This window comes from Dryobates pubescens, chromosome 27 (assembly GCF_014839835.1).
Source record: "Dryobates pubescens isolate bDryPub1 chromosome 27, bDryPub1.pri, whole genome shotgun sequence".
Taxonomy (NCBI): domain Eukaryota; kingdom Metazoa; phylum Chordata; class Aves; order Piciformes; family Picidae; genus Dryobates; species Dryobates pubescens.
Window position 1 is genome coordinate 7,020,967 of NC_071638.1, and position 14,113 is coordinate 7,035,079.

Genomic DNA, 14,113 nt, shown 5'->3' on the forward strand with positions numbered 1-14,113 from the left:
AGGCTGGAGGTTAGGAAGAAATTTTACACAGAGAGAGTGATTGCCCATTGGAATGGGCTACCCGGGGAGGTGGTGGAGTCACCATCCCTGAGGTTTTTAGGAGACTTGATAGGGTGCTTGGTTGCATGGCTTAGTGTTGGATGATAGGTTGGATGCGATGATCTCGAAGGTCTCTTCCAACCTGGTTTATTCTATTCTATTTTTTTATTATAAACAATTCTGAATTATTACTGCAGCTGTTGAAAAAGCATCTGAACCATACTCCTGTCAATTTTAGCATTTTACTATTATGTTACTCATAGAATACTGGCAAATAAACATACCTAGCATCCATTCCACACAGATTTTCAGCTTTGACAGAAGGTAACTCTTGACATTAAGCAAGAGATAGTAGCATTTAAACACCCAGAGTCAATTTCTATGTATGTGCATTTATGAAAAACTCATATACAGTTATGTCTCTTCCAACCTTAGTGATACTGTATACACATACTTGTAAAAAATATGCAGTATACAAATACTTGTAAAAAATATGCAGTAAGGGTATTTTCAGGTTTGAAAAAGTGAGATTAAACAGTAAATTTATGACCACTTTGGCCAGAAATAGTTTGAAAACATCCTCTATTTGCCTGTGAGTTACTACCCAGCAGTTAGTAAACAGTAAGACTCAGGCATCCAGTCTTACTGGGCAGATGACAAAAAAGTCTGCTTAAGATCTGATAAATTGGATCCTCTTGGGACACTATTTTTTCCATAACTGCATTTTGTGTGGATAATTCAGAGTTCTCTAAGCATTCTGTAAGGACCAACAATCCCTAGGTTTCACAATCAAAAGTCCAAATGAGGAAGGAGCAGAAAATACACTGCATAACATAGCTGACATTTCTGGCTCACACCTCAGTGGGAAGCACCTAGCATAGCCCGACAAAGAACAAGAACAGAAACACACAGGACTAGGCAGAGCTAAGCTGAAAACATATGACAAATCCTGAATTCCTGCAGGAGTCTTTAAAGGACAAAGATTTGAGACTGCATTGAAACTGCAGAAAGATTTAATTCCTGAAGTTTCTTCTGCTGCAATGCTTTCATCTAGAAAGGTTCCGATCTAGACGTCTGTCCTTTGAGAATACCGAAGCACAAACTGACCACACAGGACTCTGCAGAACAGTTTGCACTATTAAAGTGCCACTTAAGAGGAGCATTAATCCCAGTAGTCACCAAATATTATCAAGGCAAAACTTCAGGTGTGGAGTTATGCAAGATCTTGGGGATGAATTGAAAATACAAACATCAAAGCCACTCTTAAGAGTTAATTTTCATGTTAATCACCTATGCTATTTTTCTCTGTTATGATCTATTTCCATCTATATCAGTATTTGGAGTTTCAACAGCTGTGCTGATGTTAAAAGACAAGACACCTGTACCTTTGCAGTGTTATGAAAGTTTGTGATATTCTTCTCAAAATTCCCAACAGACATTGGAAAATGCATGTAAAATCCTGAAGTGACCCTACATGGTCTTAACCATAATAAAGCATGAGCCACTTGCAAATTTGGTTTTATTCAGCTGAGCAGACTGAGAAGCCAAATTCCTCGATACTAACAACATTCATACAGGAGTTCACAGCCAACTCTAGTAAAAGATGAAAATCTTTCTTACCGTCAGGTTTAGAACTTAGATGTCCACGAGAGATAACAGAATCTTGGGAGTAACTGTACTCTTCTAGAACTGCCATATTTATATCCAACAGAATTTTTCCTATCATAAAACATGCACCTTCCCCATCAGGTGTAGCTAGCTCAATAAATGAAGGTGAGAGAGGCATATACAGCTCATCGCTAGGAAGTACCTGGCAGTACAGCGGTGTTAAGCATCCACTGTTATCAAGATCTGTGACATCTTCAGAAAATGTGGTACAGAACATTTTGAAATGTTAATTCTGTGGAATTTTATATCAGAATCTCTCTAGGCATCGGTGCCAGGCTACAGACACCCCTACAATAAACTCCAGGCATCGGTGCCAGGCTACAGACACCCCTACAATAAACGCAAACTGTTCCGGTTAACAGCTGAAACAAAATTCTGCCACGTGCTTCTTAAAGAGTCTCTCAAAATCTAATTCCCTGACAAATTCCTGTTTCATCCAGAACTTCACTAAGAGGTCAGTTCACCTACAGTAACTCCTCTTGATTTGCATGAAGAGATCTAGCTGTTACAAATACGTAGAGCATAAATCCCAGGAAATTGCAGACTAATACATTTTACATAACTCTTGATGCCAATTTGATTTTAATCCTGCAACTCTACCCCCCACCCCCCCAAAAAAAAAAATCTCAAATCCATAGCACTGAAAACATCACATGACAAGACAGAGAGGTTTTTCCACACAGCTTCAGCATATGCAGAAAATCCAGACAAACAAGCTCCACTAAAACAGAATTCCCCACAGTATTTCAGGCATGGATCATGTGAGTACAGAAATGTGACTGTTCTTGTTTTTCAGTTTTAAGGGTAACTGCACATTGATACTCAGCAGGCAAAAAAAAGCAGACATTCTTTCCCCCTCACCCCCCAAACCCAGAATTTCACTGCAACACAAAAGCCAGTTGATACTACAACAGTTTTCCCCCAGTTACACGCTGATAGTACGTAGCTGCTCTAGCCTGAATTGCAAATGCTATAACCCATGCCCTGGGCATGTCTCACCTGTGACTACAGAGGGAATGAACACACCTAAGCAGAGAAGCCAGACACTACAGAGTTAGACAGAATAAGAAAATGAAGACAGACAGCTCATGAAGAATACAGTCTCTCAGTGAAATGGTTTACTGAAAAACTAGAGATGCTTTGAGCTTTGATCACCAATTATAAACCTGAAACTTTGGACATAAACCCACTCTTGAGTCAGACCTTTGGTTTCTGTGTAAGTAAAGTGAGGAACTGTGCCTTGTGGTGATGGAGGAGGCTCAGGGGAGACCTTATTGCCATCTACAAGGACCTGAAGGGAGGTTGTAGCCAGGTGGGGGTTGGGCTCTTCTCCCAGGCAACCAGCCCCAGAACAAAAGGACACAGTCTCAAGGTGCACCAGGGGAGGTTTAGGCTGGATGTTAGGAAAAACTTCTTCACAGAGACTGGCCATTGCAATGGGCTACCTGGCGGGGGGGTGTGGGTGAGGGGGGGGGTGTCACCATCACTGGAAGTGTTTAAAAAGAGACTGGATGAGGCACTTGGTGCCATGGTTTAGTTGATTAGACAGTGTTGGGTGATAGGGTGGACTCCATGACTTCGAAGGTCTTTTCCAACCTGGTTAATTGTGTGTTCTGTATTCCACAGACTATTCAAGATAAAGGCACAGGACCAACAAATGCTACTTTAGTGTGCAATATTTGTCTCATACAATGTTGTTGCCTAAGATCTTACAGGATTAATGATGAGAGTACTTTAATAATAAAAGTTTATCTGGATCTAGTTTTCTTAACTCAAAATACAGGTAGCAAACTAGACAAGAATGTTGTTAGTGATCAAAACATTTACAGTAGAGACAAGGGCTAAATTTTTTGTGGTAGGTGGCACTGCAGTCATCACTGCTCTTTTAAGTCCTATCTACCCTGCAGACACTGCTGTCAGGGATGAGCTCTTTAAGTGAGCAGAAGCAAATGTTCAAGCTTAAATGCTAAAGGCCTACCCTGATGATTGTCTGAGCTTCCTCAAAACTTTGTACTCACTTTTTGAGAAGTATTAAAACCTGCAGGAGGCTTTATTTGGACAGAGAAGATCTTAGTAGTTCCCATAATTCAGAACTAGTTAAGGATTGCCTAATTTGGTGACATGCAGGTCCGAAACAAAGCTCTACATAAACACTTCATGGCAGCAACAGGAATAAATAAACAAGCATTGATTCATGCAAAAAAACCTTACCATTTGGTGGGTCTCGTCTTTTTTCTGTTGAAAAAGAAAGAGAGCTATTTATTCATATGCATCACAAGACTAAAAAAGAACTCTCAATTTTACTTTCTAGTGAAGCTTTCAATGACCTTGATCTCAATCCATTAATATCCTTAAAGCCTACTTGATGTGCAATTGAAACAAAGCATTACAGAGCAATAAAACCCCAGGCTTACATAATAAGCGCCGATTTCAAGTGAGCAAACTGAGTATGAGCACACAAAAATAGCAACCGAGTTGGTTTCAGACATGTTGACTACAAAGTAAGGTAAAAGACTAAAAATTAGATGCTTTTGGTACAACCTACCAAAGCAAGATTTTGAAGTGTTATATGGCTTCTACCTTCCCACTGAATGAAACTGTTCCTTCATTTTTATTTGAATTAATTCATACTTCTATAAAATATTCCTCTCACAGGATCTGACATACTTTCATTGCATAAACTTGAAAGTAATATATGACACAGCACCTAAGTTATCAAACAGGTAACTAAGCATTATGGAACAGAACTAGAATCCCCTTGGTACTAATCTCATTCCCTATTCAGAAATTCTATTCACAACATGAAAATGTTTCACAGTCCATGAAGAATTTGGCTTCATGATGCAAAGTGTACTTGTAAACACTACACGCCCCAGTACTCTCAGGCTGTAATAGTAAATTCTCCTTTAAGAGAGAGATCCCTCACTCACTATTGATTCCATTTCCCATTTCAGCAAGTCTCAGAAAAGCTGTGAAACTATCCTACTTTTCCAGACACAAAAATAAAGGTAAGGAATAAGGTGTGACCAGAGATCACACTGACCTTGTCCTAGCAATATGATTGAAAAATACTAAGGGGCAGCTGTCTCTTAGATCACAGATGATTGATTTTAGGCACAGACAGGGAGAACCTCTGCAAGGGTACCTCAGCACAAGGTATCACATCTGAGGGGACAAAAAAAAATTGAGGACACAGTTCTCTCTCTTCCTAGAAAACTCAGTTTGAGAAACCACTCATGTTGCACTGAAAAAAACCCACAAACCAAACCAAACCCACACAAGAAAGAAAGACAGAAACAACCCCAAAACCTCCTTGCAAATTCAACTTTTGGAACATAATTAGAGACAGTAAAGGAGAATGCAGGCCTGATTGCAAGTCATTTGGCACAGGATAGGAAGCTGGCAAAAGCAAGAGGTATTCATTCATAGGAAGTGTCAAGTGGCCTTGTGCCAAATCATGGGAATCCGTTACAATTCTCATTAGAAGAAAGAGTTCAAGAGATAAGACAGTGGAAAACAAAGCAAGACATTTTAAACACTTCCTGTGATTTTTGCTGGGTACATAGAAGATTAATTTCCACCCAAAGATACTAGCTCCTTTTTCCTGTGATTCGTACTGCTGACCAGAAAATATGAACTCCTGCTCTGATGTGTGGATGACCTTACTGGAGGGGAAGATTTCTCCTTTTTTGAAGATGCACATGCTTAATGACCCAAAACAGATAAACTTCACCAGCTGCCTACATCCAAGAAACACAAGTCCCTTCCAAAAGTATTCCTGGAAACAAGAATGACCTCCATCGACACTTGAATCCAATCCAAGCTGAGCCCTTCAGAGGTGCCCTTATCTCCTAGGCAGCAAAACCAAAAGCTGTGACCAAAGAGTAAAAAAAGCCAAACAAACAAAAGCTATCCATATTAAATACCCAGACTGAAGCTCATGAAGTGCATTAGTATCACAGTATCACAGTATCACAGTATCACAGTAACTAAGGTTGGAAGAGACCCCAAGGATCATCAAGTCCAACCTGTTCCAACAGACCTCACAACTAGACCATGGCACCAAGTGCCACGTCCAATCTCCCCTTGAACACCTCCAGGGACGGCGACTCCACCACCTCCCTGGGCAGCCCATTCCAATGACGAATGACTCGCTCAGTGAAGAACTTTTTCCTCACCTCGAGTCTAAACCTCCCCTGACACAACTTGAGACTGTGTCCCCTTGTTCTGGTGCTGGTTGCCTGGGAGAAGAGACCAACCCCCACCTGGCTACAACCACCCTTCAGGTAGTTGTAGAGGGCAATGAGGTCGCCTCTGATCCTTCTCCTCTCCAGGCTAAACAATCCCAGCTCCCTCAGCCTCTCCTCATAGGCCTTGTGCTCAAGGCCTCTCACCAGCCTTGTTGCCCTTCTCTGGACACGTTCAAGTGTCTCGATGTCCTTCCTAAAAAGGACATGTCCTAGAAAGGACATGAAGAGCTTTAAGCTTGTGTAGGAAAAAAGGCAGCTTCGGTGAGGGCTAGCAGAGCTTCCACCCATGACCCACAAGTGATTCATAACAATTAGCCAAGAAGCCTCCTAACTTCAGATAAGCAATTCAAAACAAGGCTCTGTTCTGCAAGTCCTTGCTGCACTTTTATGGCTGAGTGCTCAGAAGGTGGGGAGGATGCTGTGTGTATGCATATTACCATTTCTGAGGCAAGATAATTAAGACTAATGATAACTATGTGCAAGTGAGAATGTGCTATGCTGACAAGCACCAAGTTCCCCCTGCTTACTGGGAGAACTATTTGAGATTAAGGTTTAAGAAATAAGTAGACAGATTACTTAAACAAGTGTACCAGAGAAATTTACTAATTATAGTAATTTCTTCCTAATCTATGGTTAAGAACTTAAGTGACTTGAAATGAATAAAAGTCAGAATTTAGCTAGAGGAAGATGAGCCTGATATTAAGAAGATTAAGACAGCACATCAATAATTCTTTTTCTGCCTTTCTCTCTGATTCTGTTCCCTGCCAGATATTTTGTACATTTGCAAGCATTTGTACCTTCTCTGGAGCCAAACTTTTTACCTCTCTGAAACTCCAGGTCCACTTATTCAAGATTTGTCTGCTTATTGGACTGCATTTCATGCCCACTGAGGAAGGACAGAACACCACTGCCTCCTCTTGCAGTTGTTAGACAGTATTATGTGTACTAGTCTCAGCCTGAAGATAAAGTTTTGTGAGACAGAACACACAGTTCTTGCAACCTTCCAACAACATAAGCTTTCCATAAGACTCTTGCAAAAGTCTCCTAACTAGTCACAAATGGTGTAACAGGCCAAGTCAATACATTGAGGACTCATTTCAGTTGAAAGCATGTCAGGTGGCATTGCTATGAAATGAAACGTATTTTGGAAGGCATGGGAGTAAAAATCCCTTTTAAAAGGACAGCATCAAAATGATTAGACTATTACATCTGTGTTTGGGAATTTAAGATGCATTACAATACACAATTTATATATACACAACACAAATATTATGCAACTTTGATACATATAATTTACAGTATATATATAAACAGGTTGGACTTGATCTTTGAGGTCTCTTCCAACCTTAGTGACACTGTGATACTGTAAACTATGCACAAATTACTGTATTTTAAGTATTTATGAATACATAAATAAACACTATCAGCAAACCAGCTCTGACTTGAGCAAATGCAAAGCCTGTTATTTTGATGCAGCTGTGTAATTGTGCTTCTAAGATACACAGAACTCCATCTGGTGGCTTGACTAAGGAACAGAATCACAGAATCACCAAGGTTGGAAGAGACCTCAAAGATCATCGAGTCCAACCTGTCACCACTGACCTCATGACTAAACCATGGCATCAAGTGCCACGTCCAATCCCCTCTTGAATGCCTCCAGGGACTGTGATTCCACCACCTCCCTGGGCAACCTCATGATTGTTTGCAATTCTTGTTTTGCAGTTTGCAAGTTCTGATCTTTTGGGTTGTTATTTATTTTTTTTTTAATTGAAGCTGTCTTCCAAGTTTTAAAGTGTTTGATGAGGGGCAGCTGTTTGTCAAAAGACAATGTATGGAATAAACTTATCCTACAAAAGTTTCAGCACACAACCCAAGAGAAGATTTCAAAGAGTAAACAAGAAAAAAACCTATGAGGTCCTGTCAAGAAAAACTCTCTGTGGAAGGACAGAGGTGAATTCATCTCTATACTGTGTACAGGAGGTTTTAGACACTATAGTTAAGAGTGAAACTTCAGGAAGAGAAAACAGATTCACAGAATCATAATATCATTTACATTGGAAAAGACCTTGGGAAAGACGTTTAAGATCATTGACTCCAACCACAATGTATGTCTGATAACGTGCAAGCTATGTAAGCTGATGTAAGATTACTTTTATGCAACGTGTTTGAGAAATTAGCAAATGCCATTAAGTGACCAAAAAAACCCCCAACAAACCACAAACCACCAGCATTTAAGATTCTGGAACAAATGCTTTGCACTCGAGTCATCACACCTGAAGTCTGAGCAAATACACATAGATTGTGTAGGTTTCCAAGAATACTTTCAAGGATGGCACTCCAAAATGAGGGGTTCCTCCTTCTACATTAGTTTACACTGCACTGCTGCTGCAACTCAATTCCAGAATGAATTACAAAAATGCATCCTGTAGCCTGAAGTCCATGCTACAGCTTACAGCACGCCTGACCACATTCATGTGCTCCCAAGTCTACATTCTATAGCACCTTATTCTTCACTGACATATGGCTGTCAGGCAAGTTGTTTATGGGCTCCCTGGAAAATGACCAAGCCAAGGTCTGCAGGAAGTCTGAGCTGCCTTTAAAACACTGACCTTGTTTCTAAGGCATCTTGCATCTAGCTGTGCCAAACACTGTGCTGCAGTGGACACTACAGACACATTATGTCTCCTCATTTTGGCCTACAACAGAATCACTGGTTTTGAACAATATAGTTCTCTATTAAACATTGGATCAATGACAAAAATCCATTTACAGAAACTACTGAACATAGCAGATGGTAAAATATTTGTTATAATTAGTTATAAACAGCCCAGAGCTGTGGTGGATTGAGAGAAGGCCCAGCTCTCCTTCCCCCAGAGAGAAAGAAACCACAGCTAGCTCAGTCGGAGAAGCAAAGGAATGCTATATTTACAAGCAATATGGAATGCAGGCTGTATATACACAATATTTACAATATATATACAGAAATATACAGCAAAGAAAAATACAGGAACAAAACTCCCTCCTCTGGACAGAGGAGGGCTCCCCCTCTGTGCCCCCTCTCTCCCCCTACCTCCCTTTTTTTCCCAAAAAGGGTTAGAGAGAGAAAAGGTAGCTGTTAAGGAGGAAAATTCTTATTAGGCCTCCAAGTGCATGCAGGATTAGTGCTTATCTGGGATTTAAGGTCAAAACTCCAGCTATTTGCTCAGAAGCAGACAGGCTGGAAAGGGAGAACAGAGTGGAACTGAGAAAGATTCCAACTGCACTAAAACTTAAAGCTGCATTCTACCAATCCACCAATGAAATTTGTTTAGACCTGTCTTTGTTTTCAAAATATTCAGCCAGAGTGTTCCAGCACTGTCCCTTTCTTAAAGGCACAGCCTCAAACGGTCACAAGAGCTAAAAGAGAGTTTAGTCAAATATGAGAACAACTCACAGGAAGATTTCTAAGTTTTCCCACTGACAGCTTACTGTTTTTACTTCCTCCTGATCTACGTTTTCAAACACATTTTTACTTCCTCATGACCTCTGTTTTCAAACTCCACAACCTAGGAGTCTACAGTTTACAAGGAAAGGTAAGAGCAAGGAGCGCCAAGTTGTTTCAGAAAGAGAGCATTTTTGCACAAGAGAAAGAACACAATTATTTAATAACACATGTAATAACACAATTACTTCTAAATATAAATATGGCAATAGTGCCTTCCTGTAGTTTTCAGACACAGAAGTAAGTAACTTCCTGCCTCTCCCCAACACAACATTAACAAGCCTGAATTTAAGATTAATTTGAATATTTACCAGATTTTCTCTGTCGTCGTCCAAGTAAATCTGTTACTGTTTTGCAGAATACTTTAGCTTCTTCTTCATTAGCAAAATTAAGACCAACTTGACATGTCTGAAAAACATTAATATCCCCCCACCCATGACTAAGAAAAACGTTGAAAGTCTTTCTTAGATGTCTTCTTACACCTTCTGAAGGTATAATCACGGAAAAAAAAAGACAATCAATCACATTACAAATTTGGAACCAAGTCTCAATGAAACATTCTAGCTTAGCTAAGTTTGTCTGCTAACCAATCTTCTAGAGATCATGGCTAACAAATTTGAACAAAATACTGCAGCTTGAAATCAAAGGGAGGGAGAGAAAAATATTTTGCCTTAAGAATATATGATATTCACAAACATCTTCTGCAGTTAAAACCATTTCATTAACGGGAAAGAACTGCTTCTGTCCTATGGATTAACACATTTTTTCAGTTGAGATAAAGAATCATAGAATTGTTAGGGCTGGAAGGGACTTCAAGGATCATCCAGTTCCAGCCCCCCTGCCATGGGCAGGGACAGCTCACACTACAGCAGGTTGCTCACAGCTACATCCAGCCTGGCTGCAAAAAACCCCCAGGGATGAGGCTGCCACCACCTCCCTGGGCACCCTGTGCCAGTGTCTCACCACCCTCATGGGGAAGAACTTCTTCCTAACATCCAATCTCAATCTACCCATTTCTAGTTTTGTTCCATCCCCCCCCAGTCCCTGACATCCTCAAAAGTCCCTCCCCAGCTTTCTTGTAGCCCCCTTCAGATACTGGCAGGCCACAACTAGGTCTCCTGTAAGCCTTCTCTTCTCCAGACTGAACAGCCCCAACTCCCTCAGTCTGTCATCACAGGAGAGCAGCTCCAGCCCTCTGCTCATCCTCGTGGCCCTTCTCTGGACACCTTCCAGCACCTCCAGATCCTTCCTGTAATAGAGGCTCCAGAACTGGACACAATGCTCCAGATGAGGTCTCACCAGAGCAGAGGGGGAGAATCACCTCCCTGGCCCTGCTGGCTCTGCTTCTCTTGATGCAGCCCAGGATGATATTGGCTTTCTGGGCTGCAAGTGCACATTGCGGTTTGGGAGGCTGGAGTGGGGACCAGCCTTGCCCCCCTCACCTCCAAAGAGAAGTATTGAGAAGAAATCCTTTTATATGTAAGCTTAAAAAGCTTCAAGGAACACAGGTGATGTTGTACTTTTAAATAATTCACAGAATGAAATAAAACCCTCTATTATACTAAAAGAGGCTACTGTTCAAATAAAAGGCATTAAAAAAAACCAAAACCAAAGTTATTCAAATATATTGAGACTCACATCTCCAGCAAAGGTATGAAAATATCGTCTAGGACTATTATATACAAAGTTATTGTACAGCTCCTGTTCCCATAGTAATTTCCCATCCTGAAAAGAAGAAAAAAGAGAAAAAAAAAAGAAGATTTTGAAAAACAGACTAATTGCAGAGTTTAATTTATTTGACAATAGAATCTCTTAAGAGTTGGAAGCTGCATGGTGCTAAGCATCTACCTTGCTATTAACCCAACAAATGACTCAATCAAAATCCAAATAGGCTGGAATTTGTAGAAGAGCTGTGGAAGACTATTCCATCAGGTCACTGTGTTCTGTTCACAATTTTCAAAACATCTTTCAAGTTCTACAGTCCCTCCATAGTGATACCTGGGGCAGTAACAGTGACGAGTGATAGGAATACAGTGATAAAAGCAATAAAGGAGACTTCAAGTAATTACCTCATGCTTGATTTGAAAACAGGTAAAGGAAACAAAAATCTCATACTTTTCAGATGTTTTATACATTTAAATGGCATTACAGTTCAGCACCTCAGGAACTGGTTTCTCATTAAGTCTAGTAGTCAAGTGACCAAATCACAAAGTCAAATCACAAGCACCAATTAGCAATCCTGAACAAATCTGAGAGACTTCAAGCGCTGAACGCTGACAGAAAACAGGTGGCTCCTGGCTTTAGAGGTAATGGGAAGCTTTCCAAAGTCTCAGTCACAGCATCCTTTTTGTTATGAAAACACATCTTACACACCTTATCTCTTAGCTCCCACTGTCTTAAGTGAAATGTTGTAATAGGACAAATATCTTCGGTATGTATGTGCGGATTGCGGAGGAAAAATGCCCAATGAAGTTATTTGTCCTGCAGTTTTCAAATGCACCAACACACCAACCAAAAAGATTGTTTCCACCCCCACAGAAGACAGCATTTACTTTTTTAGTAGGAACACCCACAAGAATGTTGACAGCTATCCACACCAGTGACACAATACTAATTCTTACTATCTTGACTGATCAGACCTGTAGAGGACAGCTCTGTAATCTGTAATAAAATTGTACCTGGTATTTATTTCATTCACATAAACTGACATCTATGAAATAATTTACAGTATCTTAGAAAGCTGCACTTGCCATCAATAAGCACTCTAACTGCACCACTTGAAGCGTAACTGTTTACCTGAAAACTTCTGTGAGTTTGTAGCTAAGACATTCTACACTCATTCAATACAAAGTGGAGAATGAATACAACCAAGCTTGAAGAGTCTGAAAAAAAAGGTAAAAATAAAATGATGCTTACCTTAATATCAAATATTCTGATAAAATATGACCTCTGTGGATTGTCCTTTACAAGGCAAGCTACACCACAGCATTTCTTTGACCACATGGCGTTGCGATCTGCTGCATATATCTGAACAACTGCCGAAGACATCGTCTGAAAAACAAGAAAAGGCAGCCATTACTTCTCAGTTAAAAATTACTAATTCCACATCTTGTTTTTTTAAAATCAAAGCCTCTCTTGATTTTGTCCCTTGTTTTAGGAAGCAATTTCGATGATTTCTCATTTATCAACTTGACTGATAACAGGGTGAAGTTCGAATGACCCCAAATCACTCCTACGCTTCAGATTTGCACTTCTATACAATCTTCAGACAGCTTAAGAACCTGACTGAACTTTGCTTTTCTTATTCATGAAAATCAGCAAAGAGGCTTTCTAAGAGGAGGACCAGTAACTACAGTAGTCACATGGAGAAGCCCCATTGTGTAACTAAATTTCTGTTGAATACTTCAAACCGGATAAAAATGCAATACTGAGGCTAGAACTGCAAATTACACAGTGCCTGGAAATGTCCCCATGCATTGGAACACAACTGTCTACATTGCTTAATTGTTCCAATAGTCTCTGGCACGATTTTAGCCTATGCCAACTAGCAAACTCCTAAAATGCTTGGCCATGGTTTGAGAATTCACATGAGCTAGGCTCACTCACAGCTGGCTACTTGAAATCATCCTGTTTTCGAACTGAGACATGTATGTCCTATCTTAACAGTCCAATGAGGGAATGAATACTGGAACCTTTGAGGCATCACAGGGAAATAAAGCTTAAAGACGCTGTAATAGGATAAGACCAGAGGCCAGGCAGCCCAGGATCTACTCTCCAACAGCATCAGAAACCTAGGTAAGAATCCAAGAGCACATCATTACACTATGGGAGTACATCCTCAGAAACTGGCAGGCTGGAGTTTAAGGACGGCGTGAACCAGCGTATGTATTTTACAGCACGTGTTGGATTCTTCCTTTGTGAATTCATGTTATTCCTCTTCAGATCCATGTGAGCTTCCAGGCATCAGAACACCAACCAGGCTTGCGTTTCACATTTCACTTAAGCACTGTGGGAACAGTTAGCTACTTCAATCTAAAAGTTAGCCATCTGCTAGTTCCAGCTGACTGTCCCTCCTTGTTCTTACACTGGAAGATAGGCTTAGTGGTTTTATAGCTGCCTCTCCATGCTGCACACACGTTTTTAAATAGCTGTCACACTTTGCCCTTTAAGTTCTCTACTGTTTAGGAAGAGATATTGGTTTTAAGTAATTATTGTACCAAGAAAAAAAAATTAAATCATTCTGAACGTTAATTAGCCTTGTCACTCTCATGTGGATCTTACCTAGCCCTGTTACATCATTCTTTGATTGGGGATGAGACATGCTGCATGAACTCAATTGTAGTATAAGGTTAGTATAATACTGTTTTCTGCTTTGTTCTCCATTTCTTTCTGTGCTAAGTCAAAGAGTTTCATTTCCTTTTTCGCTATGGAACATGAAGCAGATGTTTCCATAGATCTGTTATAGTTACAAGACCCTTCTGGAGGGGTCATGTCTAGGTTGAGTAATAGGCTCCCTATTAGGTTTTCCTCACCTGCTCTACAAGCAATATTTTCCCTTCATCAGTACTGGCTTACTGGCTTAAACAGTTGACATCTAGCATGCAGGCACATCTTTTGCATTGTGAGATAATCTACTAAGTTCCAGTAGCAGTCATATCATGCTTTTCAACCTAGT

The 14,113-nt window shown here is 40.3% G+C and overlaps 1 protein-coding gene across 2 annotated transcripts in view; it reads right to left on the reverse strand.

The window, feature by feature from the left end:
• The window catches only part of WASL (WASP like actin nucleation promoting factor), a 54,134-nt gene that overhangs the window by 16,814 nt on the left and 23,207 nt on the right, over positions 1–14,113 (reverse strand). For both annotated transcript variants that reach the window (XM_054173809.1, XM_009896155.2), the window contains exons 2-5: positions 12,355–12,489; positions 11,077–11,163; positions 9,750–9,846; positions 3,919–3,942 (exon numbers count right to left, since the gene is read on the reverse strand). In XM_054173809.1, coding sequence (XP_054029784.1) covers positions 3,919–3,942; positions 9,750–9,846; positions 11,077–11,163; positions 12,355–12,489 — 343 coding nt within the window. The remainder of the gene's footprint in view (positions 1–3,918; positions 3,943–9,749; positions 9,847–11,076; positions 11,164–12,354; positions 12,490–14,113) is intronic.